We start from the raw sequence: 26,508 nt of genomic DNA, 5'->3' as shown, positions 1-26,508 counted from the left end.
TGAAGCACACGAGCTAGTGGATGTGTCCTGTGAGTGTTATCCTCATTTGCCTCCAGTTCAGTTTGCACTCTTAAATGATTTAGGGAAAGCGGTAGCTACCGCTTTAGCATAATGGGGGAAACTTATGGAGCATCAGCTAACTGGCTAACGGTTTTAGGCAAACTAAAGTTGGCTGGGTAACTTTAGTTAGCGTTAGCAAGCCAGTAGCGAACGTAACATAACTACCGTGCTAATCATTTCAGTAACTAGCTGAGACAATACTGTACTAACGTTAACGTTACTAACTAATTAGTAGTAGTAATTGCAGCCAACGTGCTGTAGTTTGTGTATTTGTCTCTATGTGTTTAGGTGGTCGCCATCGACCACCCAGATATCAAGTTAGCTTGCAATGTTGCTCTAAAAATATTACCACATCGCCTACGTCAAAGTCATACAAAGGGGCATGTTTTACATTTGATAGCTGAACCGTGTTTCTCGACCTGTCTTTTACAGCTTTGACTCCCTGTTATTGAGAGAAAGACTCATTCCCCTTCTTTGACCCTCTCCCCATTGTTTCTCTTATTCATACTTTCCCCCTAGCAAATCCTTGCTGCCAAACAGCTCTTTCAATTTCCTCTACTAAATTTCATATGGTCTCCCTCCTAAGCCTTGTTTGATCATCTACCTACCTAATTACACTCAACTCAAAAGTCTCTGACGCTCTCCCACAACACTGTTCCTCTAAAGGTCTACCCTGCTCTCTCAGCAGCTCCGAACACCCTGAAAGGCTGCCTCACAGCCTCTCCACAGCTACCTGTTCAACCAACTGGCTCCAGCAGAAGATGACAGAACCGGAGCTGCTGACCGAGGTCCCCGCGGCGCTGAAGCGGCTGGCCAAGCAGGTCGTTCGGGGCTTCTACGGGGTGGAGCACGCCTTGGCCCTGGACGTGCTCATCCGCAACCCCTGCGTACGCGAGGAGGACATGCTGGAGCTGCTCAAGTTTGACCGGAAGCAGCTGCGCTCGGTGCTCAACACCCTGAAGGGCGACAAGTTCGTCAAGTGCCGCATGAGGGTGGAGACGGCGCCTGATGGCAAGACGACGCGACACAACTACTACTTCATCAACTACAGGTTTTGTGGTGGGGTTTTTCTACCCTTTTTGATATACATGTACCACTTCACAGTTTCCCCTGTTGACTTAAGGGGAGTTTCTATGTACGTACCTGGCTTACGTACCCACCTGTCTCCTGCAGGGACAGGTGGGTGACAGCAGGCATGTCATTGGGGTTATCAAGCTGGCCCCTCTTATCAGGAATGTTAGGTTGAAGTAGGCCCACAGCACTTCCAGAAGGCTCAATAGTACATTGCAGTGTCACTGAATCGCCCCCCCCAGCAGAGGACCAACTAAGACCTATACTGATCTGCATAGACTTTCACTTCACTGACACTGCATCTACACCTTGGTTACACATAAGTAGGCATGGGAGGATATAAGATTTTATCTTTTATCGCGATAAAAACACTCAAGATAATTTTATCTTGGTGAATTTCCATTATCGGGATAATTGTGAATATCCTCAAAACAAGTTATTCATTTACTGTGCATTTACAACACATAACTAACTGAACTATGTGAATGCTTGGATATCAGGTTGATAGGTAGATTCTTTTTATTAATGGATTTTTTTCTCTCATTGTGATTACCTGCTGGGTGTTGGCGAGAGTCTGAATCTGTCCTTGTTTGTTTTTCACTAAAAAGGATGTTCACAAAAAAAAGATATGTGTCCTATGATGCAATAAAAATATTTGTTTCTTAACAAAATGTAATGTAAAGTGATTCCAGTATGTTTTAGTGCCATTTTAAGAGTTTTAAGCATATTTTGATGATTATCGGGATAATATCATGAATTGCAATTATTTTGGCCAGGATAATCGTGACATGAAATTTTCATGTCGTCCCATGCCTACACGTAAGCTAGAGATTCTCACCCAGTAATTTCCAAATTAGTAGATCAGTAGGAGATAGGTGACACACTCAGAAAAGTGTTTCTCATCTTTCCTTTCCAGCCATAGAAACCTTCATCTGATCGAAGGAGGTTTTTATTGTCCCATGTAAAAATGCACTCTAAAACTTTATCAATCTGATTTTACAGGCTGCTGGTCAACGTGGTCAAGTATAAGCTGGACCACATGCGGCGGCGCATCGAGACAGACGAGCGAGACTCCACCAACCGCGCCTCCTTCCGCTGCCCCTGCTGCTTCTCCACCTTCACCGACCTGGAGGCCAACCAGCTGTTTGACCCAATGACAGGTAACAATGAATACAAGTAGAGATTCTGTACAGTCCCACAGCGTATTGGTAGTGATGATGTTTGAGAGTATGAGAAGAGGAATGTGGCAGTTGAGTAAGACCAGGACTCCATCATGGTTTATGTCGTAGAAAGGGTGTCCGCGGGGTCTTAAAAAGTATTAAAAGGTAATAAATCAATTTAGCGAAAATTAAGGCCCGTAAAAAGTATTAAAAATTATTAAAAAGTCTTAATCGCGACTTTTGTAGCAATTTTTTCAATGTGAATAGCCAAAGAGTTTGTGTGCTAAAAGTTTGCGTGAATTTATTTATTTTGCTCCTCACAACAAACTACAACAAACTACAACCGGAAACAGTATTGCATAACCCGGAAGTTAAGAGATGCTCTCTTGTGCACCGGGCCAATTTGGGATTCTTCTGTGTCGGCTGTCACTAAGTGGAAAGTACTATGGAAAGTGAATGGGAAAGAGAGCAAAGCATGCAAAGACCACAGAGATTTTTGTTAATGACCGTGTTGTGTGTGTGTGTGTGTGTGTGTGTGTGTGTGTGTGTGTGTGTGTGTGTGTGCTTGCGTGCGTATGTTACTGTTATTACTTTTAATAAACCTAGCCTTTGGGTTAGTCACTCAATTTATTCTCTTGAGCTTTGTTCCCTCCCGGCCCATCTGAATTCTGTTGTATTGACACAGTGCTCCATAGAAGTTATCGCAAACTAAGACTGTTTAGTTTTGCAATCTGAAAATCAATGTATAGTAAATGTAAGTTAAAGGTGTTGCTGATGTAACCGGTTACAGCTCGAAGTGGCGTTGAGGTCTTAAAATATATTGAAAAGGTCTTAAATGGTATTGAATTTAACTTCAGGATTCCTGCATATACCCTGTGTAGAGGCAGAAAGGGATGTAGGAGAAGAGAGCGTGCCTGCACATTTCTGTTCCCATAATTTCAGGAGCAAAATGAAAACAGATGGATTGATATATAGGGGCTTATTGTGTTTAAGGTAGTGTGGCTCGGACTATTGAAATTGTCATGTAAACACCTTTTTCTGATTACCTTAACTGGAGTAAGGTTATAATCAGAGTAAGCATAACCCAGTTACCACAGCTAGATATCTGCTCAATCTTTGGATTTATAAACGCATGTTGGTCAACAGATACAATAACCTGGTACATGTATTTCCAAAACAAACAACTTATTGCAGTACAAAGGCCATATTTTTTTATCCTGTTATCATGAGATCGGACTTCATTTGGTTATCTTGCAATAACAAAATAATTTTGCCAAGCCTTAGGCAGCCTGATAGTGTTACCAACGTGTAGAAAGACTAAACTGGAATTGAATCTCAGGAGAGATCACGATTGATCAACGCATTTAATCAAGGTATGACAGGCAGAAATTTTTATCTCATGATAATGATCTTTTTTTTAACAAAGATTAAAAAAATATATGAGCAACTATGGCTGCTCTTAGCATCTGTAGTAGAGGTCTTCACGGATCTACCCGGACCCTAGGATCCGAGACCCGACCCGGGACCCGTACGGGTTCGGGTCCACGTTTTATTATGGTCGATCGTGTCCGGGTCGGGTCCCATTCTATTACCGCGGGTGCCGGGTCTGTTTATCATTATGTGTAATACCCGAGTAGATCCGAGAAGACCCGTGATCAGCGCTGATCACGTGACGAGACGAGAAACGCATGGAAGCGCTGTGTAACTTGGGTGATGATTAGGCTGACCTAGGATCAGATTACAAGAGCAATGCATGCAATTTAATTTTCTTGTCACTTAGCCTATTGTAGCTACGTAGCTGCTAGATTCCATTATGGAGTCTCACTGTCATCTACTGGACAAACTGTAAAATGGCACAAATTGGCAAGTCTTTCTGTTACTTTGATCTCCTTTTATTAGGCTGCCATATGTTGTACCGACATGATAAATATTTTTAGCAGTAGAACGGCATTTTTAATAGCAATTTTAATTACCAGGTTTGTCGGGTCCATAAAATAGGGTCTCGGGTCTCTCTCCTCTCGGACATACACCTGGTCGGGTCTGTAATATCTCGGGCAAAAACGGGTCAGTATATATATTTTAAAAAATTATCGGGTCCAATCGGATCTCGGAACGAATTTCCCGGGTCCATTAGGGTTCGGGTCCGTCATTTTGGACCCGTGAAGAACTAATCTGTAGTACAGTGACAAGTAAGAGACCGATTTTTACATGAGTCCATGTAAACCGGGTTATTAGAGAAATCACATTACTTCAAACCATTTAAAAGTTGTAATCGAAATATTGACTGATTACTCCCAGTAATGGGGGTATTACAGTGCATGTAAATATGCTCATTGACACCTCTGGCAAAGACACAAATCATATGGACACAGCAGAGAGGCGTAAGCTAGCTAATTAGAGCAGAGATCCAATAAAAACGTCTAGTGAAGAGGTGATATATCGCCATGCAAAATACTGGAATAGTAATACAAGTTGAGTTGAATTGAAAACAGGCGAGATTGCCTGATATCAGACAGAATTGTCAACTCGTTCCACTCCATTTCCATCTTCAGTCTGACATTGCCTCCACTCTAACCGATGTCCGTGGGGGAGGGGGATTCGATTTTCCCCTAACCATTCACTAGAGACCGACGTATCCGCCTGAATCTAACGTCATTTTAAGTCGACACTGATGCGAAAAAAACATCTCCCCTTTGAATAAATGCCTTCAAAGCAGAGAGCTGTTCAGATTTCAAAGTAATTGGTACTTTTAATGGATTTAGAACAGCCTCGATAGCAGCGTCTATCCTGTCTGTAGCGGTCGCCATTGTTGTTATTACTCCTCCTTGGTTTCGGCGCACAGCTTGACAACAGCTTGACAACAGCTTGACAACGGCGTTAGTCCCGCCCGTGCTGCCGATTGGCTAATCGTTAGTCCCCCCCCGGCGCTCATTGGACCGATCATTTTTCAGCCGAGAAACCGCTGTTTCATGTCACGATGCCAGACCAGAATCAGTCAACTCGGTGGAGTGGGCGGATTCAAAGGTCTGGACCCAGGCAAGGCGAGAGAGTAAGTTTTTAGAAGCCAGAAATCTCAGCACATGGCAAAGTAATAGTAAAAGTCAATCACCCGCAGATATATTTTGGTCATTTTGTGCAATGACACAGTGAAAGTCATGCTTAATGCACTTTAATTAGCTCAGAAACAATATGTAAATTTGTGTGATAAATGATAAACTAGTATCTTTCAAACATAAACTCACTCAGCACACTTTAAGATGCGGTGGTTCTGTTCTTGATCTTAGCTCACAGTTTTAGCCTCAAACTTTTAGACATTGAAATGAGATAGTTTGTATGGGAGAATTCTCCAGTCGTTCATTTATATCAACAATGAAATTGTATGTTTGGGGTATAGAAATGATAATAAAGCTTCTCTTACAATGGTGCGGCTTTGCTAAAAAAAAAAAAAATTAACACAATTATGGGCCATTAACCTAACTTTCATTGTGGGAAAACACAAGACGCATGGACAAGAGCACCTTATTACAAGTAGGCAACATAGGCTGTTGCAATTGAAATGAAAAATTGAGTAAGAACATTTGATAATCAAATCTATTAAAACAGATGTAGAAATGAATGTGTGAAATATTTCATTAGTACTTTTATGATACCATTTTCATAATTCAAAATTCAGAAGTTAAGCCTATAGGCTGCTAGGAAAATCCTGAGAATCAGTCTGGAGCATGGAGCGTCAGAACCTGTTTCCATGGAAACTGTCTGTCAAAAGGGACCCATCAAATAGTACCTGCTTGGTGAAACAAGGTAAAATCGATCATACGCCACTTTCCTGATATGATTTTATAAATCTCAAAACACTAGTTTCTAAAGATGATTCTAGGAAAAGTCAAGAAAGGCCATTTCTGCACAGCTTGTAAATGTTGAGATATTTCCATTAAAAAAAAATGCCTGCTGTTGAAGTTAAGCCTAATATTTGCAGGCCTGTGGCTTATGCATAATGCCAGTAATGTAGTAGTTGTTGTGGAGGTGGGTGTGGGTGGTCCTACCTTTCTACATACAGAGTGAAAATTTGGCTGATAGGTGAGTATCATATGAATACTGCAGAAAATAAGTGAGCTAACTCTATACTCGGTTTTACCCTTTCTAATGGTTTTACACTTTCTTAGGCCATAGAATAAATAAACACATCTTTCTGTAGACTTAATTGCTGTTGATAAATAATGTGTTAGTTTTTAAAGAAGGTAGGTGATGGATGACTAAAAAAGATTTATTGTGAGATGTTGAGGAAGGGTGGAGGAAAAGGAGATTTAGGGAGAAAGCTCAGAAAGAAGCAAAATTGATTGAAATTTTCAATAGATTTAGAGCAACAGCTTTTGTAATGGAAGCCTCTTGTCTGTGCCAAGGTAGAAATCTTATCAGTAATTTAAAATGATAAATGACATGAGGTATTCTGGTATAGTTTTTGTCCTGTGTGTTGTATTGGGGAGCATACCACTAGATGGCAGTTGGTGCTTAGTCAAACTTCACTAAGACTTGACACTCAAGGGAATTCACTGCTAACAGCTGGATTTAGTACACCAAATGGCTAATGACATAAAACTACACTGCTTGTTAAAAAGATGCTCAGGGGCCTATGTCCTTTTCTAAAAAGTAAGCACTTTAAAAATGGTTCCCCTATATCATTTTTTGTGTAGTACAGTTTTCTGTCTGCAGGCTTCATGTCCTCTCCTTTTTCTCCCCCGTTTCCATTTTATTTGGACCATTTTTTTTTTATTCTTAGTTATGTTAGTTATATTAGTTAATTCTTAGTTATATATTTTCCATCATTCAGGTTTAAACTACTTATATAGTAATAATAATAATAATAATTAATAATAATAATAATAATAAACATAATAATAATACTTTTTCAAATAAAAAATGACTAATCACATACTAATTGTCACAGTTTCTTGTCAAACATACATAACAGACTATGTAAACAAGCAATTAGAGGAGTTCCATGGCAAGATATCAGTTTAGTCATGTGGTGGTGACGCTATTGTACTTATATTCCTGTACTTATATTCTACCCAATAAATGTGTTTTTCAGGTAATTAAGAATAGTTCTGTGTTGACTATTAGCTGGAAATGAATGCTAATTGAAACGCTAATGGGGACTAATGATGCCAAATGGCAAGGCCAGTCTCAACTAGCAGACATTAAATGTACTGCAAATTAACATTCTGCCGTGTGAGAGTTGAGTCTGAGGAGTCAGTGTCGGTGATGTGTGGAGCCTTCACTCTAAATGTCTATTAATCCAAAACCCAAGTCACAGTTAATAATGCAAAATGGCAAGGCCTATGGAAATTAGCATGAATTGAATAGGCATTAAAAATTCATATACAGTCGTGTGTGGGAGCTGATTCTGAGGAGTGTTTGTGAGTCACAATATTAAGATTAAGTTCATTTATTTATGTCTCAAAGAACTACAGAGAAAGAGCCTACCTAGATCTAATCAACAATCAACCATAGAACAGAATGATGTAACATAAACTTAAGGAAGTAAAAGAAAGCAGAAGATGCACAATAGCAAGTTTTAGCAAAAAGGCCCAAAATATAATCATTGACCATAACATAATAACTGACCATAATGTGATAAAATCAAATGTAATAAAGCCCATAATGGAATAAAAATCCAATAACTTAATAAAATCTTAAACCTGTAATGTAATAGCTTTTTTGCCCATAATGTAATAACTTCTTATGTTATTGCTAGTTTATTACATTACAGGCCTGATAACAATATTTCTGCTAAATAATGTAATAACATAAACCAGTAACGTAATAATATTCTAAAATGTCTTAATTTACTGTGGTGTTCTTTTTGGTGCTTTGGGATAGTGCCACATTTTGTGGTATTGTAGAATACTTTGTGATTCTTGTAACATGCTTTGTGGCACTTAGAGATCATCTGTGGTCATGTAATGAATGGCCAATAAAGTAATAAGTTATTACATTATGGGAAAAAATGCTGTTACTTTACAGGTTCAAGATTTTATAACGTTATTGATTTTCATTATGTTATCAGCTCTATTACGTTTGATTTTATTACATTACGGGCAGTTATTATGTTTTGGGCCTTTACACACCTCTGTTAGCAAGACATAGCGTACAAAACGTACAAATCGTAATTATACCATAGATAATAGACGCAAACATGACAAGAATTTAATTCCTATTCCGTCCAACACGGTGCTATCCTGTGTTTGTGTGAGTACCATTTTTATACCATATTCTGTATGGACATCCGTGTCCTTCAAAAATGGAAAACATCAGGCCCCAACTGTAGGATACTGAGCATGTGCTGAGCAACACCGGTTTGCCTTAAAGCGCTCTCTGCCATTTATAATTCATACAACCTCTCTTTCCCCATGTTCCAGAATTATTTGCTAAGAAAAGAGGGAAGAAGAGGTAGAGAAAGAGAGTGTAAATGAAAGCCATAGCTCCCCATCTTTCTCCCACTCACAAACTAACATCTGCTGTAATGAGATGAATTAGCTGTAATTGTCAGCCTGGCTGGTTGGTAGATGGGGACGGAGACATAAAGAGACTCCTGAGCTTTTCTGGATATTGTAGATTCCTGTCTCTATATCTTAGGGACATCCCTGTTTAAATATAGAGGCGCCTCTATTTAGATTTAGCCATATTTAAGGTATGACGGCTACTGGCCTGATGGAATTTTCTTATGTGCTGTGAGGGCCTTATCTATATTTTGTTGTATAATATATGCATATATTTATTAACTTTTTATTTTGTAACATATTTGTATTTTCCATCACTTATTTGTAGCAGTGGGTCAAAGGTGTTGTATGTGTTTTTTTTACCTGGATCATGTGATGATCATGTGACCAGTGTATTTAAAGATGGCGTCTTTGTATATTTGTTTATGTCTGAAGAAGAGCAGTAGCTTGAAACGTCACATGTGGGATGTTTAATTAAATGAACTAAAGGGAGCTACAGTGTGCAGACCTTCTTATTTCTTTCATGCTGTCTTCTATTGGTCCAGCACCTGCCTTGAAGATTACTGGATGTGCGCGACTACTTCACAGTACTTGACGGAGACATGAAGACCATATCTTCTTCTCAACTTCTACTTAAATTAGTGATTTCTTAAGTTTTCCAGAATGAATTCAGACAACGTCCAGTGAACAGATGTGAACTTGTTGCTTTCAATTAAAAGTGGGTGTGTGGGCATTTCAATCAGGAGAGGAGACTTGGCTTAGAATTTTAAAGGCTTTATTGAATCAAACATTGATCAAAACTTTGGTGTAGACTCACCCCATAACGGGCTGAAAATAATGATGATGGTGGTGGGCTGCAGATCAGCAGCGGACACAGCTGATGAGGTAATAAAGGCCGTGTCGATTTATAATTGGTCCCCAAGTGTATGTGACAGGTGTGGAAAAGCCTAAGATAAGTTTTACCAAGTATGAATTGGTATCAATTCATACTTGGTATCAATTCGCCCTTCCTTTATTGAATTTCTTCAATTCATAAAGTTGCGCTTTTTGCATGTTTGTTTTTTTTCTCCGCCATTGTCTAAATGAAGATGAACGAGACAACTTGTATGCTTACAGGTTAATAATGGGCGTTTTTCAATCCATTTAAGGGTGATTGTGGGAGTGGACACTAAGTTCTTTGCCCAGCCTAATTTATTTGAAGCAGAATACACAGACGAGGAACTCGAACAGATGGACGAAGCAGCGGCAATAGAAGCTCAGGCCACTGGCCCTGTCCAGACACCATTAATCCTTTAGCATCCAGGAGACCACATACTCAAACCATTTATAAAATATCGGCGCTAGGGAGAGAAGCTACAACAGCTAGGGAACAGACCAAAGACCGAAAAGGTAACATTGGATCCGAACAAGGCACTTTGAACAGAGTTATTTCAGTTTGTGCGATGCAGACCTACGCGTAGCAGTGTAAACATGGATGTGAGGAAGATTTACAGGAACGTGCAACGTCTGTGTCTGCACAAGCGTGAACGTTTTCAAAAATAACGGCTGTAGTGAAGATTTGTAAATATAGATCTAGATGGTGTAAACATAGATATTTTTCCACTCATAATATGATCATTTGGCTTCAGAAGACTTGGATTATGCTCCACGAGCTGTATGGAGTCATTTTATGGTCATTTTTTGCTCTTTTTGGAACTCTAAAGAACCGGTCCCCACTGACCTAAGTTGTTTTGGAGAAGGCACCCTCTGTGTGTTATATGGACTAACAAACTTCACCTGTGTTTCAACTGGCATGAGGGTGAGTAGATAATGACAGAATTTCCATTTTTGGGTTAACTATTCCTTTAAACCTCAAATTATGCTGGTACCTGTGTATCCACCAGTGTTTGTAGCACATATGCCAATCCATTCTGCAACTTTGCATACTACAGTTCTTAAGGGATGTGCTGTTTCCCTGAATTGCATTCACACTATGAGACCAAACATTCACTTTCCAGTGGGTAAATTTGGCTTCCTCATCACAGCGCAGATTAGCTAACAGCACCTGGTCTTTAGGTCTTATGTCTGCCTGCCAAGAAATATATTAACCAAGCTGGAGGGTTCCATTTGTGCCACAGGAACAAAGTGATAAACAGAATGATGAGATAGTTTGAGGAAGCGGATGGATTGGCCAGGTACAGGTCCTGAGGCCTTCAGTACTGCTGACCACTTGGCTGACTTTACTGGCTGACCAAAGAATGTAGAGCAATATCAGGTCTTTCTCAGTCTCTCTCATTCTTACCCTGTCTCAACAAGGGCTGGCAGCAGTCCAGAGTGCATTGCTGTAAAATGGCCATTACATCACTCCACATCACTAGGAGCTATCCATTAGTGTCTGTTTTTGCATGTGTGTAACAGAGGCAAACCGAAACTCATAATCATCCCAGGCAGTGTGGGTGGGGATATGAAGAATTTAAAGGGAGGATAAAAAAACCAATGTCCACGGGATACACACAGGCTTTTATGAAAATATGAATCGATTGACAAAACCAAGGCGCAACCGCTCTGCTTAAGTCACGAATCCTTACTCATTTGAATAGGAATTATGCATGACGGCTTATCTAATCATCCAGGTCTTTAAAGGTCTGGGACATATCCAAAACGTTTAGCAATTTGTTCATAATCTTGCTTTTTTGTGTTTAATGTGAACAATGTTTATGCGTAGATATGGTCACCCTGGAAGGAATAATAATCCAAATTACAAATGTTCCTGGTAATGGTTTTAGTGAGCTAAAACAAGACAACAGGATGCTCAAATCAGCTATTTGAGCAAAAAGATCGAACATAGATTGTGACACATTTTAATCATGGCATGTAATTGAATAGTAATGGCAAAAACGCTCCAGCAAAAACTATGTTGGAACCTTCCACATTCCTTTTTTTGTCTTATTACACCATGGCTACCTGTAAACTGCATTCATTCATGTTTCAGACTTGATAGTCTTTGTCAAGATGAGGCATCATGCTGTCACTGTCTGCCAATCAACAGACTGATGTCAGACCAACAAGCACTGTTGCTAGGATACTCAGACACATGACTGCAGATGACTGCACAAATCTAGTTTAAAATATTATGGCGCATAAGAAATGCTTTCAAAAATGGTCCCTAAAGCGATGATTCACTTCAGTTTGAGTCGAACTCCAACATTAGCTGCCCTGGTGTCCCGCTGCCCCTAACAGTATTCTGGGTGTTTTCTTTTCACCCCAGCCCTTATTTATAATTGCAAACAGACAAAATTATGTCTTGAAAAGTAAGATGGGCTTTTGTGTCAGCGTTAGCTAGGTGTCAAGTCAGTCTCGCAAACTATTTGCTACCACTAATGGATGACAGAGGTGATGATGCCCTCAGACCATTGCTTTCCATTGGAGCCCTCCAACTTCTTTGTGTCCCCCCATCACACATCCCTAATGACTCGGTCTTTAATGAGAATTCTCGTAGCACCACTGTGTTGAAAGTGTAGAGGCTGTCAGACCAAGTTCCTTTAAGCGGTTCTGTTGCATCCTGCAGCATTGATTTGCTCTCAGCAGCTTTGTAGTACCATCTCCATCATTGATTCCGAAGGAGAGGAGAGAGAGAGAGAGAGAGAGAGAGCAAATTTCAGTAACAAAATTAGTTCAAAATACATTTGTTTTGGGATTTTTAGTCTAATATCTCTACAAAGTAGCCTACCCTTTTCTATCAAAGTGAAATGGAAACAAACTTTTATGTGAAAGCATAAAAATTCAATAACAGAAGAATCTAGTTTGTAAAAGCATTTATCATCTTTAATCACTTGGATTGTCTTAAACTACTGAGAGGGCACTATCAATGGACTTTCTAGACTATACTTTTACTATGGAAGACAATGAAGAAATTGGACCAGAGAACCTACTAACAACTGCATTCTTTTATATGTAGTGATGGAGGGAGGATAATTGATTTTTTCTTTACTAGTGAGACAATTTAGTCCAATTGAATAAATGGGTGAACACTTAAACCTTTTCTGTCATTGGAATGTTATACTTCAACATACATTTCTTGAATTTATACTCCATTTGATAGAAAATAGCACTTGGATTTTGAATAATTCTGTAGCACAAGAAAATGCAAAAGGTCAAGGGGGATGAAAACTTTAGATAGCCAGTGTAAATTTCTTTTGAGCACGAAACCAGATGCCCAGCTCCCCGTTACTGTTTAGGAACCATCAGCAATTTCCACTGGCGACGCATTCATCATTTTCTTCCCATTTCCTCTGCGCTCCTCTCTCTTGTTTCTTACACGTCTCAGTTGGTGGGTATCGAATCTTGCTGTGGAGGCAGTAACCCTGCACCCCAGCAGAGGTTGACAAAGAAAACACTTCGGGTTCACATGGTATTAAGTCGTCGGTCGGTTGCTTCTGCTGGACCAGCAACACTCAACACCACATCACAGGGAATGACAAATGGCATTGCAGGTGTTCCAGCTCAGCCTGACCCACAAAAAAGAAGACCCATAAACAAAAAACCCATCTCTGGATTGTCACAATTTGTTGTGTGTGTACCCACCCATCTTTGTCCAGACATGTATTTTTGTATTCATTCCACCTGACATGAAGGTCACTCACCTTTTTGGCTGAATGTATTTTTTCCTCCAGCATTTCGTGTTCGATTAGTCGCTGCTCTCTAAGGTTTGCTTTAGACATGTAAGAATGCAATTATTAGCACATTTTGACATTTGTCTCACAATAATACAGAGCAAACTTAAGATTAAACTCAAGAACGGAAAGAGTAGTGTGTCTTCCCTGTGCTTCCCCAGCAGAACAGCTCTGACCTCAGCTGGCTTCTCTTCTCTGCTTTATATTCACATCACAGAGACCAGCCAGGTAGCAATCATATAATCACATGCTATTGTAAAGCATTATCTTCCTCGGATGACTGCAGAACTTTCCAGACCAACTTTGACAGCACAAAGAACAAGACCTCAACTCAAAGGTCAGAACTTCTAACACATGCGCACAAAAACAGCTCATTAAATTGCCAAATTCCAACCGCGCCATCTCCATCTGACTACCTCGGCGGCACAATTAGCGGACGGTCTCTAATTTATTCTACCTGTGCCATCCCAATCAACCATCAGGTGGATTTTTATCACTGCCTCATGAAGGTGATGTCCCTACAAAACCAATCTATAGCGGAATCTCTCCTCATTACAGGATCAGTGGGGTTCACATTTCAGAAGCTGCAGCTCGTCTCTTAGCCTGGTATCAAAGCCCCATCGAAGCCTCGTTGTCTAACTGTCAAGCTTTGGAGGAGAAAGTTAAATGGGTTTCATGGTTATGTGAGGCTTGAACAGCAGCAGGCTTTTGGCCTGAAATTATGAAGACCAGACAGTCCATCTTATGAAATAAGACGGACGATATCTTTTTTTGTATTAAGAATGGGATATTTTACTTCTAGATTTTGGAAAAAAGCAAGCACACCCGTAAACACACCTACTTTCTACAAGCCTACAAATACGGGAATGCAGTTCTTTTTGCTGGTGCATGCAAAAAAACACGGCTATGCTCCAGTTCACGCAGACAAAGTGTCTCATACATAACCTCTCTCTCTCCCTCGCTCTCTCTCTCGCTCTCACTCTATCACTCTCACACAAAATACCAACTGCAGCACCTTGAGAAGGCTGTGTGGACAGCTGAAGAGTTTGACTACTGCTACTCAGTGCGTCTCTGTCTCTCTCTCCATCTTCTCCTGAAATCCCCCCCCGGGTCTGGTCTTCCCCTGATGTTTCGGTCTGGTCTGGTCCTTTGGTCTCTTCTCTCACAAATTAGTCTGCCCGCTCCTCTCTGGCTCTCTCTTTAACTCCGAGCCAAAGCCTTGCCCTCTATCCATCCATCCCTCCCTCTCATCTCTGTCTTTTTATGGCCTTGATATTTCTAAACTAAAGCTCCTTAAATGATCATAGCAGCGTTTTCGCGTGTTTACCCACAGCCAAGTTTGGCAGCTCACCCCTGAGACGTGTGAAGGAGGCTGTCGTGACTCATTTTGTCTCTGATGAATCGGTCAACAAAGACACCGGAAGAAAGCCTCGTCCCTCCTGCCATCACCTTCCACCCTGCTTCGCGTCCTGTCTCCCGTACTCGCTAACGCTGTAGTGACAATATGACACCTCGGTCCATTCCTGTTGCCTTCCTCTGTAGCATCGTCAGCAGATAAACTCACTCTAACTAACATAGCTGCCGGCCATTTCCCATCACCAGGTGCCAGCTGTCAGTCCCTCATTTAGCAGGAAGACTAGTGTGGTTTGCAGGCTGTAATGGTAACTGTGTATCGTGGCAAAGGACCGCAGCCCTCCATTCTTCAGTGGCCCAAAAGACTTGGCAACTGAGATACCAAGTGACTGTGTTTGTGTTTGTGTCCAGGGAAATGATTCAGATTGTACTTTTATGTGTTCATTTTGTCATTTTCCAAATTATGTTAAATCTCCCAACACAACAGAAGTTTGACGATGGAAAATGAGATTGAACATTGCACTTTCTCTGTTCCCATGAGTGGCACTGCCTCAAAAACACTTAGTGACACAATTTAGCACATCACACACAATGGCGTTTGTATGGTAATTGAGATCCTAAACTATAGTAGATGATAAAATTCATGTTGTGAGCACCCCATGCCAGCGAAACACTTTTGCTGTTAATTTGGAGCCCAATTTAGACAAAGCAGCCCATTTCAGTTCAGAGTTTGGCTGCATATTTTTGCAAAAACTGTGTTGTGGTGTTTGCGAAACGATCATCCTTTCATGAAGTTGTTGATTTGTAGGCTGCATTAGAGCAGCTTTCATGTGGGACTTTATTGGTTTCATTCGAAACTCTTTGCAGTGTGTGTATGTTCTTGTCATGTGTACAAATCACACGGTCTTGGCCTTCGAGTCTTTCCCCTCAACAGACAATATGACTGCATTTATCTCTGTTTTGACTGTTTTTCTGTTTTTGCTCGCTCTGTCAAATTGCCTCTTTGTCTCTCCTGTCTGTCAGAGAGAAAATGGGCAAAGCAGTCAAATCAAGAGCTCAGCTTGATCTGTTAATTGCTGTTTGCAGTGCAGCTAGACTGCCGTTTTTTGTTTCCCACTCGGTCAAGCGTTTCCTTCCACAGTACACATCCTTTATGGGTGTGAGGTGGGTATGAACTTTTCTCAGATTTTTCTTTTGGGGAAACATTTTCCTCTTTGCGATTGAGGATGTCGAAGGCCAAAGAACGCTGTTTGTGCTACATAGGATTGTTAACGCTGCCCTGTTCTGTGAGCGCATTGACATTGGCTCCATACACACAAAGGGCATCAGTCAGAACAGCAGACAGTGTGTGTGAAAGGAAGAGCAGAAACAACAGCTAGCTAGGTCTAGGACTACAAATGTTTTGTAAGTCCCTGTCCACTGGCCAGGTGCCAAGGAAATGGAGAAAGACATGGAGGAAGAGCTGAGGGAGAGGAACAGAGAATATGAAAACTGACAAAGTTTTAGTTTCGATGTGCAGAAAGAATGTGAGAAGATGGAAATAATTCCTTTTTTGAACCTTTCAGTGAAATGTAGTGAAGTCATAAATGAAAAACATGCGTTCAGCTATTATGATGCATATTTGATAGGCTAATAGAGAATCAGTCTTTATTCATGATTTGTAGGGAGGCAGAAGATTGATAGATGTGCAGGGTTTGACCCACACCAAAACAGCAGTGCCCATAACTTTCTGTTTTTGATAGCTTATGTAGCCAATTGTTAGCTTGCCATTTCCTTCAGCTGTTTTCTACCTCTCTGTCATCTGTCCTTTCCTCTGGGTCACACCTCGATCTGTCAGGACAAAATTTCATTCTAACTTGCTGTGACTGTCTATCCTTTTTTCTCTCATTGTATATCGCTGTTGCATATGTCTTCTCTTTCTCTCTCTCTCTCTCTCACTCTGTCACACACACACACACAGGGCAGACATGGGGTCTGTGCTAATCCTGGAACGGCTCCCATTATTGAAACTGAAAAGAGCCAGAGAAGCAGATGGTCCTACATCCCCTTCTCTTACTGGAAGGGGTGTGTGTGTGTGTGTTAGAAATATGGTCAAGTTGGTCATAGCCATTTAGCAGTTAGGAGGGTTATAGTTAGGAGGTGAGATAAACAATATACAGTATAATATACAGTATGTATGCCATACCTGTGTATATGTACTGTATTTCTATTGTATGTATTATCTACCTACCCATCTATCTGGGAATGCCGACCTGGCCCTCCTATAGAGAGTAGCATGAAGTTTCTGGAATGAATCAATGAAATGAGCAGCAGTGTGGTGACATTGCAGTTATTTTGACACACACACACACACACACACACACACACACACACACACACACACACACACACACAGAGTTATCTGTGGCAAGCTGGTCTCACTGACAGTGCCTGGTGTCTTGGGGTGTACTTGTTCTGCACAAATTCACACATTACCTAGACCAGTACACACAAGTTTTAGCCTTGCTGTGTTCACTAATCTGCCCTCTGGAAAATAGTAGCCTACACCTGCTCCTGGCTTTCACTGCTGAAAGAATGGCGTCTTGTTGTTTTGCCTGTAAATCGTTTTTATGCCTCCGCGCCCGCGACAGCCGTGGCCAGAGGCATTATGTTTTCGGGTTGTCCGTCCGTCCGTACATACGTCCGTCTGTCCGTCCCATTCTCGTGAACGCGATATCTCAGGAACGCCTTGAGGGAATTTCTTCAAATTTGGCACAAACGTCCACTTGGACTCAAGGATGAACTGATTAGATTTTGGTGGTCAAAGGTCAAGGTCACCGTGACCTCACAACAGACGTTTTTGGCCATAACTTAAGAATTCATATGCTAGTTATGACAAAATTTCACACAAATGTCTAATAGGATAAAATGATGATGTGATGACATTTTATATCCAAAAGTTCAAAGGTCAACTTCACTGTGACATCATAATGTTTTGCTTACCACTGTAGCTGAGAAAACGATCTTGGGTCATTCTACAAAAACGGTGGAAGTGCTGTCACTTGACCTAATAATCACCTTAATTATATATGTTCAATAAATAAAGACTGTCCTTGCAATGAGAAAACAAAGATTATTGGCGGAGGCATACGACCGCGAGGCGGTTATTTCTAGTTAATAGTTGTTTTATGTTAGGAGGGAGGGAGTAGAAATCACCTGACCACCATGCGCCTTGTGTACAGTATGTTCAGTGACTTATCTCTGGATGCCAAGCCATGCATTATTCAGCAAGACTCTGTGTCCTCCTCTCTCTCTCTCTCTCTCTCTCTCTCTCTCTCTCTCTCTCTCTCTCTCTCTCTCTCATTCCCCCAACCTTGACATCTTTACTGTTATTTTATATCCCCTCTACTGTCTTTGTTTTTTCTTCAAGCTCTCTTGCGCTTGTTCATCTCACCCACTTGAAGTTCCTTTCTCCTGCTCATCATACTCTATTTCCCTCCCCTCCCTCCAACCCTGTATCTTTCCTTGTATCTCTGTCCCTCTATTCACCAGCCACCTAGTCTAAATGTTATAATTGTATTGAATGTATGAAAATATGTCATTGAGGATATTAAGTTCCCATCTCCCTTCAATGATGGTTTGCTGAATTAAGCCACCGACATCTCTAGGAGGCTCAACAGTGCATTCCACATCTTTGTCTTTTAGCACCTTTTTGCCATGTGATTAGGTCTTAGCTCTGCGCTGCCTAAATAGTGCATACCGTAAGGGAAATGTGTATGCGTGTATGCTCGTACACCAGGCAGTACGATAGAAGTCAACAAGCATCAACCAACTGGAAGCTGGTGCGCTGTACATCCACCAGCTAAATCACCAGGATATCCCCTCCTCCCACTTGTTCTTCATACTCTTTCCTCTTTCGCCTTCAGGGACGTTTCGCTGCACCTTTTGCCAGACGGAGGTAGAGGAGGACGAGTCGGTGGTGCCCAAGAAGGACGCCAGGACGCTGGTGGCGCGCTTCAACGAACAGATCGAGCCCATCTACGTGCTGCTGCGGGAGACCGAAGATGTTAACTTGTCGCCTGACCTGCTGGAGCCCGAGCCCGCTGAGATCCCCGCCCTCAAACAGAGGTCTGTCGCTGCCAAGAAACACAGAAATACACCACTCACTTCCCTCACACAGCATACATCACAGCAGCACTTACACTTCCTACCTTCCTTCCTCAAGAGTCACATCCTGGAGCTGCTTCATTGACAACAGATGGTAGTCCAACTCCGTTAACAGTGTTTTTTCAGGGATATTGGCTCATGTTTATCTTGATAACTGTTTGTACCACAATGGAATAAAGCTTATTTGGCAGTAAAAGCTTAACAAATATTCTATGGGCCCACAAAGGCAATCTAAAATTCATTGTCAATGAAACTGCTCCAGGTTTTGGCTTGATTATATTACACAATATTAGTCGTCTTGGGCACCAGCTTTGGTAGAGAGTTTTTCCATATTTATAAATATTGATTGAACTGTCCAAGATCATAGGAATAACATACATCCATTTTGTTATAGGATTATTATTTTTGTTATTATTATTATTATTATCATCATGTTATTTGTTATGGATATTTTCTGTAACTAATTAGCCTCACGGAAATGTGTTGGTATTAATCTTGTGTCTCCTGCAGGATCCTTTCGAATGTGTTCCTTTGTGTTTAAGCTAGACAAAAATATTCTACCTCGTATAATACTGTATTTTATCTTCACTGGCATAAAAAAGTAATAACCACTGCTGCAGTTACCACAGTTATCACCATAGAGATGCACTAGTATTTAACTTTAATTCTGCAGAATTAATTTGGTATGAGCTCCTTTACAGGCAATAGGCAAGGATATTATTATCAATCATTTTCTACATTCAGATCTCACCCTATTACCTCCACTTAGCAATTTAGCCATAGGGAACCAGACAGGGATGACGTCTGTCACCTATCTACTTTCCCTAAACCTTTGGATCCTTGCCTCTCACCAGCCGTGAGCGTGCCGCGGCGTTGGCAGGAACCTCTGCAGGCGGCCCGCACCGTGAGGCCTGGTCCAACAAGGGTGCATCCTACGCCGACCTGTACACCCAGAACGTGGTTATCAGCATGGATGAGCAGGATGACCAGCGGAAGCAGGCCAGCGAGGGCAAGGCACCCAAAGAGAGACCCGTTTGGCTGACCCAGAGCACCGTGCAGGGCGCTTACAGCGAGCTTGATGCCCTCAAGAACCGTGAGTTGAGGTTTTCCTCACACTACACCTGGTCTTTTTTTGCTCTTGAAATATTATTATTTATATTTGTAGTTATTTATATTATTGTACTGTTTATATTCTTTCTTGTCGTTATTTTTGGTCGATTTGCTTTTATTTTGGGATTGTATGTATCATTTGCAAATTACACCTATTTCTTGCATTTTTTTCTGCATCTTTGTTTTACATCTTTCCTTGCCCATGTCTGCAAGTTTATTTGTTCATGTCTTCTGTCTTCTAAGTAGGCTATCTAATCCTCTGAGTCCATCTGTTGATCCTAACCCGCCCCTTTCAATGCTGTTCCATATCCTTAAATTCCCATCCCTGCTCTCTGTCTGTGCCGTGAAAACAGGCTATTACAGGTCAGCCCAGGTTATCTCCCTCTGTCAGAGAGCTCCATCACCCAGGCATCTTAAGCTAACATTGTTTCCTCACCCAAGGGCATGCAGATATCAGGCCTCGCCAGACTCCCATTGAACCATAATTGCCAAATTGAAGCAATCAGAGGCTTGATTAGTGCATGGCTGAGTAAGGATTGCTCATTAATAAAATCCAGTCTTGTGGAAATTGCATGAATTATGCCTTCCGAAAGTCCTGTCTCGGAGGTGTGTCTGTGCATCTGTCTGTAATGATCTTGGAAACCTTTGGAGCCTGGAAATAGAGATGTCATCTGAAGGAGACATGGCTCAAATTAAGTTTTTACACAGACATCGTCCTTCAATAAGTAGTACTTGATGAGGCCATTAGCCTTTCTAGGAACCTAGAAGCAAAGTCTCCTTAAGGGAAGTTGGTTCACTCGCATGTCATCTTCGTAACGCTCGCTGGGCAGTAAGTTCACAAGTAGCAAGAGAAGACTCCTATCTCTTTGAATGGGGGGAGTCTCGATTTACAGTTCTGTCGTACATATCATTTGTATTTCATATTGAGGAACACTGACAAATTGCTAATAGCTAACTCAGAGCAGTGAATATTTCCTGCTTCAAAACTTTGTAGGAACTACCTACCCATAACCTGTTGAAAAAATAAACAGTGGATTTTATGCCTTCCAAACGCTTGTCAATTAGATTTTTTTTTTTTTTTAATTGTTTATGGTTTGTTTAATGTTTGTACACGCCTTTGCACCCCTAGTCTCAGCTAGAATGACCTACCATACCACATCTGAAGATTGTTTTTTCTTCTTGCACAGCCTTTATTTCAGGCTTGTTTTTAAGACAATATTTCACTTGTTCAAAGGCAACCTTCAACTTAATATCAGTTACTTGAGAAGAGCATGTGATACTTCAGAACTGAATATATTTATATTTTTGATACATTTTTTTTTTTCCTTCCACAGCTGGAGACATCGCACCAGGGGCCCAGGATGGTGCTGCCGGTCTTGGCATGGGTCAGTCGGACGAAAACGAAGAAGTGATGCGCGCCCTCCTCATCCATGAGAAGAGGGGCGCCGCTGGACCGGGCGGAGGGGGAGCTGGCGCTGCCACCAGGGCGCTGGCCTCTGCCACAGCCAACGCCAGCGACTCGGACAGCGACACCAGCGAATCGGACGACGACTCCCCCACGGCTCCTCCCCCCACCGCCGCCGTTCAGCGCAGGGGCGAGGAAGAGGACGACGACGACGAGGACGAGTTCGAGGATGTGGGGGACGAGCCGATGGTGATGGTGGGAGGCCGGGCGTTCTCGTACCGAGAGGTGAGCCAGAGACCAGAGCTGGTGGAGCAGATGAGCGCGCAGGAGAAGGAGGCCTACATCGAGATGGGGCGCAACCTCTTCCAGGAAATGTACTTCTGAATACACACACTGAAACTTCTCAATGGTTAATATCGACTTCCCAAATACATACTTCTGCTGCCTCAACACTCTCTCAGTGGTTGTATCTGAGAAGGAACTTGTGGACACAACTTTTCAAGATGGTACTCATAGTGTATTTACAGTCAGTTTCATGCTCTTGCGTTGTAAGATCGAAGGCCATTCTCTGACAGTGTTTCAATAAGTAATCTGTGCTTTTAGTATTCTGTCCCAAGTATTTTCTACACACCAGAAGGGAGCCAAACAGCTGCAATTTGTGCACACAGTGCCAACTTGTTTTTCATTAGTTTGTTTTATTCTTTTCATTTTAACCCAAGTCTACTAAAGCCCTTTGTTTTCCATTTTCCTGAAATAGTAAATGGATTCACAGAATATGGATGTGGAATACCATGGAAATGTGAAGTTTTGATTAAATTGTTGTAGATAATAGTAAAACACTTGTTATTTTGACGACTTTCTAAAATAAAAAGGTATTGCAGTATGGCAACATGCATGGGGGGTGAGGTGTTTGTGTGTACTTACAGTAGAAAATTGAAGCGTTTGTAATGGGATGATGAAGCAAAGATGCTGAAGCATCACTCTCCAACGTATAGGCCCACAAGCAAATTCAAAGTATATGTAAAGATGGAACTATAGCTTACATATTGGCATTCATTTGCTCAGTAGTCAAGGATGGTACAGCCTACTTGTAAGCATAAATAGTAGCAGAATCGAAGAAAAACCTGACTCCAGGAAAAATAGAACAGAAGAATCCCAAAATAGAGAAAACTTAGAAGATGTGGGAAAAATTCACATGGATTTCATAGTCCATTCTTCTCTTATCATCCCTGTGAAACCTTTTCTGTCCTCTCGGGTCACATCCAGGTGGGCATTACATATTGAGTTATTCCTTACCAGACAGACACACACACTCACTCACACCCTCCACACAATCCAGAAAGAGACGGGGTATTTTGCTGTGTGGCTTTCCCACTGTGGGGAAATAATGACTGCTTTGATGTAACCACAGTAACCTTCAGGGCAGGGTCACCTACTGAAAATGGGGGTGACTTCACCTCAAAGCCAGGCCTTTAACGCTGACCTGGGTCTGACATTTACAGAAAATGGGCCTCTTTTTTTATCAAATGTTAAAAGCAATATGACAACAGCTTTTACAGTATGTCTGCTGTTGTGAAATTGCCCCTCCTGCTGGGCTTTCTTTTTTGAGCAGTACAGAGGACGAAAGATAATATGGTGGGAACTATTTGACATGAACCATTTGAAAAAGCAGCAGTTTAATAAAAAGTAGCTTTGTTTAGGGGCTTGGCGGTAAGGAACAGGGTCCTTCCAAGTATTTTTTTTGTCAATAATGGTATGATATATTGAAATTGTGGAAATGACGAAATTTGATTTAATTTCTCTAATCTCGAAAAAATGTAAGAAAATATGTGAGAAATTACGATCAGAATACATTTGTCGAATAAATAATGGCGTATGTTTGGTATGAAATATGACCAACTTTAGCTGACATGAAAGAACAATATGAAGCTATTTTTCTAGTGGATGTTTTTTGTTTTTTTTGTTCTTTCACATTCACTTCAACCCAGCTGATGGAAAGACACCTAGGCTACACTTACTTTTTTGGGTCAATGAATGCTTTGATCAACTTACTGTTGTGCAAGGAGAAGAATGACAGCAGTTTAGTCAACGGTCCTTCAACTATTTGTCATGGTAATTTTGCTAGTACAGCATAAAATGGCGATTATGGAATTTTAAGGGTTAGTTGCTATGGTGACAACACAAGTCTTAGTCTGCTTAGTAAACTGTCAAAACTCATTACATTAGCAACATTAGCAACAAGGTTAACATAGCACTGTCAAAGATTGTGCTTCTCTTGCTAGCTCCTCTAGTCAGCATCTGCATAGTAGCAAACCTAGCTGATAAGCATCATCAAGCAGGTACCTTTAACATAATATAACCCCTTAAATGCTATAACTAACATAGCTTAGCCTACCATTAGTGGAGAAGAAAAGTTAGCATTCACCAACTTTAAACAGCTAACAGACATCAGCTGAAACTGAGATAAACTCTGAGATGAACAACTATAACTCAACTATAACCACTTCTAACTGCACAGATGTCAAAACTTTTGACCTACGACAGCAGCAACTTGTAAAAGAGCACCACCTAGTGGTGGAATGAGTGACAACTTGATTCAGCTGCAAGTAGCCTCCGCCAGTTTTCCACTGCTTTGGCCCTTGCTGCAAAACCTCTCACCTAAGCGACTTGCCATAAGTCGGTTTATACGGAAGTTAGCCCAGTGGTACACATCAAAATGGCCGCCGCTTCGACCATCCAGGAACGATGATTTGAGTGGGAATGACTGTTCTATCCATTCAAGTTATGTGGCTAGCACTTGGACCCTCCGCGACGTATTACACACAGTGTGCCTGAGTGTTAGCATGCCTTCCAGGAAACCAAGCAAATGCTATCACTCTTCTCATCACACAACAGTAAGTTGAGAGCTGATTTTCCAAAAGGTTGAGTGCATTTTAAGGTGTAGTTTTCCCTTCTTTACATTGGTATAAATCTTTTGCAATTTTGTTAATTGTTTTGCCTCCATACCTCCCTGCCGTACCTGTGTTTTGAGTACTTCCATGGTTCTGGATTTGTACAAGTTTCTGTATTAAAGCTGATAGTAATTTTGGATTTCACTGTCATTTTCATCATTCATCATCATTCCAAATCCGATGAGCCTCAGATGCATTCGTCGTTGCAAGATTTAATTTCATGTTGTTGCATAAGCCTGTCATTTTTCATTGCAGATTTCCCTCATGAGGGCAGTTTGTTCTCAGCTTATGCTTATAATGCAGCAACAACTTCAGCCAAATGACTGAAACAAAAGCTGTCATATTCATATTTGCTTTGATGTCTACAGTTGAGTTTGGATAAGTATAATTGCTATCCCTGAGCAAACAATTCTTTGGCTTCTTGTACGTCTTCAGGCCAGTTAAGATTTTAGATAAACATACACACACACTTGGCACCATCGCCACTTCAAGGCAAATTTGACAACTTTTAAATTATTTTATGCAAACATGTCACATCAAATCCTCGACAGCTGGCCATATAAAGCTCTGAGCTGTATTTGTGTACTATATGAGTTCACTACAAAGTCTATGCTATCTCCTAGAGCAGTGGTTCTCAAGGTGAGGTCCTTGAGGGGGTTCCAGGGAGTCCTCAGCAAATTGATAAAGTGTTAAACTTCACCATTATTTAATTTACAAGAAGTTAACACAATTAGAGAATGAAGAAGAATGAGTATTTTGACCTAGAATAGAGATAATCATGGAATTCTGAACAAAATCATATCTAACAATAAAAATATTCTCAGATTTGGGTCCGAGAGACAAAATCTCATCAAATGGGGGCCTGTGGACCTAATGTGGACTAAATTAGGGGTCCTTGATATGAAAAAGGTTGAGAATGACTGTCCTAGAATCAAAACAGATTTACAAATGGGGACGCAGCGCTCTCAGTCGTACAGAAAATCGGTGATTTAACTCGAGGTCCGAACATTGTAGCCAGGCGTGTTACACCGAAAAAAAATAAACGACCTCACTCAAATCCTCTGGGTGTATTTGGTTCGGGTGGAAATGTCACGCTCCGCAGAGGAGCTTGGCGAGGTCTTTGACACCTGCAGGTGGAGCCCTACCAGCCCGTACGCCGCTTTTAAGTCGGAGGATGGACACCTGTAGGGCGCAGCCTCAAAGGTCAGGATGAAAACAGGACCCGGCCTCATTAAAACATCAGCCGCCCTCTGGATGGCTCAATTAAAAACCTAATGGCGCTGTGCCCACGCTGCGCCCATTGATCTGCCGAGGCACGGGGGAGACGGGGTGGGGTCACGGGGAGGGTGAACCGGACCCCGCGGGGGCTCCACCGCGCTGCCGTGCGGAGATCAGGTTCAGCGTAGAGATACAGGGAAAGGTGTCCTCCTATTTGAATGGTTTTGAATTTGGATGCTGCGATTACTGTCAGCTCTTGCAGAATTTCTGAATATTTTTATTGGGTTTTTTTTTTTTCTCCCTGCATTTTGTCTATTCATTGAGACACAAATGAATGATTCCTGTGTGTGTGTTCCAATGTGAGTGTGTGCTCATATGTATGCGAAAGAGAGAGAATAATTTAACAGAAAGGGAATTAAGGTTGGCATCCAGGGAGAAGGCGGAAGCTCATGGGGATAGGAGTTGGGAGTGGAGTGTGTGTGTGTGTGTGTGTGTGTGTGTGTGTGTGTGTGTGTGTGTGTGTGTGTGTGTGTGTGTGTGTGTGTGTGTGTGTGTGTGTGTGTGTGCGCGCGCGCATATGGGTGGATGGCTAAGCCAGGGGAAGGGGGTGGAGGCTGTTGCGAAGGCAGGTTGTAATAACCGATGCTTTGGGGAGTTTGCCTGGGAAGATTACATAAGGATTGATTGATCGGAGGTGCCTCTGTCACTCTTCATCTGATGGAGCCAGAAGATTAATGGTTTAATGATCGACCCTGTCTGTCTCTCCATCAGTCAGTCAGTCAGTCAGTCAGTCTCTTTCATCGTGTCTCTAGCCTAGCTTTAAGTCGGAAAGGTCTTAACCCTGCAGAGGCTGAGATGTTACTGAGAGCAAAAGAAAGTGTG

At 41.5% G+C, this 26,508-nt stretch overlaps 1 protein-coding gene across 3 annotated transcripts; it reads left to right on the top strand.

Annotated features, from left to right (window-relative positions):
- Positions 1–6: 6 nt before the first annotated feature.
- gtf2e1 (general transcription factor IIE, polypeptide 1, alpha) lies at positions 7–24,525 on the top strand. 3 transcript variants are annotated; one of them, XM_071524042.1, is made up of 6 exons: positions 7–29; positions 749–1,111; positions 2,134–2,291; positions 18,702–18,903; positions 19,797–20,035; positions 21,387–24,525. In XM_071524042.1, the coding sequence occupies exons 2-6, from the start codon at positions 822–824 to the stop codon at positions 21,839–21,841; spliced, it is 1,344 nt and encodes a 447-aa protein (XP_071380143.1). In that variant the 5' UTR covers positions 7–29; positions 749–821; the 3' UTR covers positions 21,842–24,525. The 3 variants fall into 3 exon arrangements, with proteins under 3 accessions (XP_071380143.1, XP_071380144.1, XP_071380142.1); XM_071524043.1 differs by having other exon boundaries at positions 746–1,111; XM_071524041.1 differs by having other exon boundaries at positions 727–1,111.
- The last annotated feature ends 1,983 nt before the right edge of the window (positions 24,526–26,508 follow it).

The sequence above is a fragment of the Centroberyx affinis genome, unplaced genomic scaffold (assembly GCF_046629955.1).
Source record: "Centroberyx affinis isolate AG114_WGS23_722 - 3 ecotype Tasmania unplaced genomic scaffold, CSIRO-AGI_Caff_v1 ptg001138l_1, whole genome shotgun sequence".
NCBI classification, from domain to species: Eukaryota; Metazoa; Chordata; class Actinopteri; order Beryciformes; family Berycidae; genus Centroberyx; species Centroberyx affinis.
This window is presented reverse-complemented; position numbering and strand designations above follow the sequence as displayed.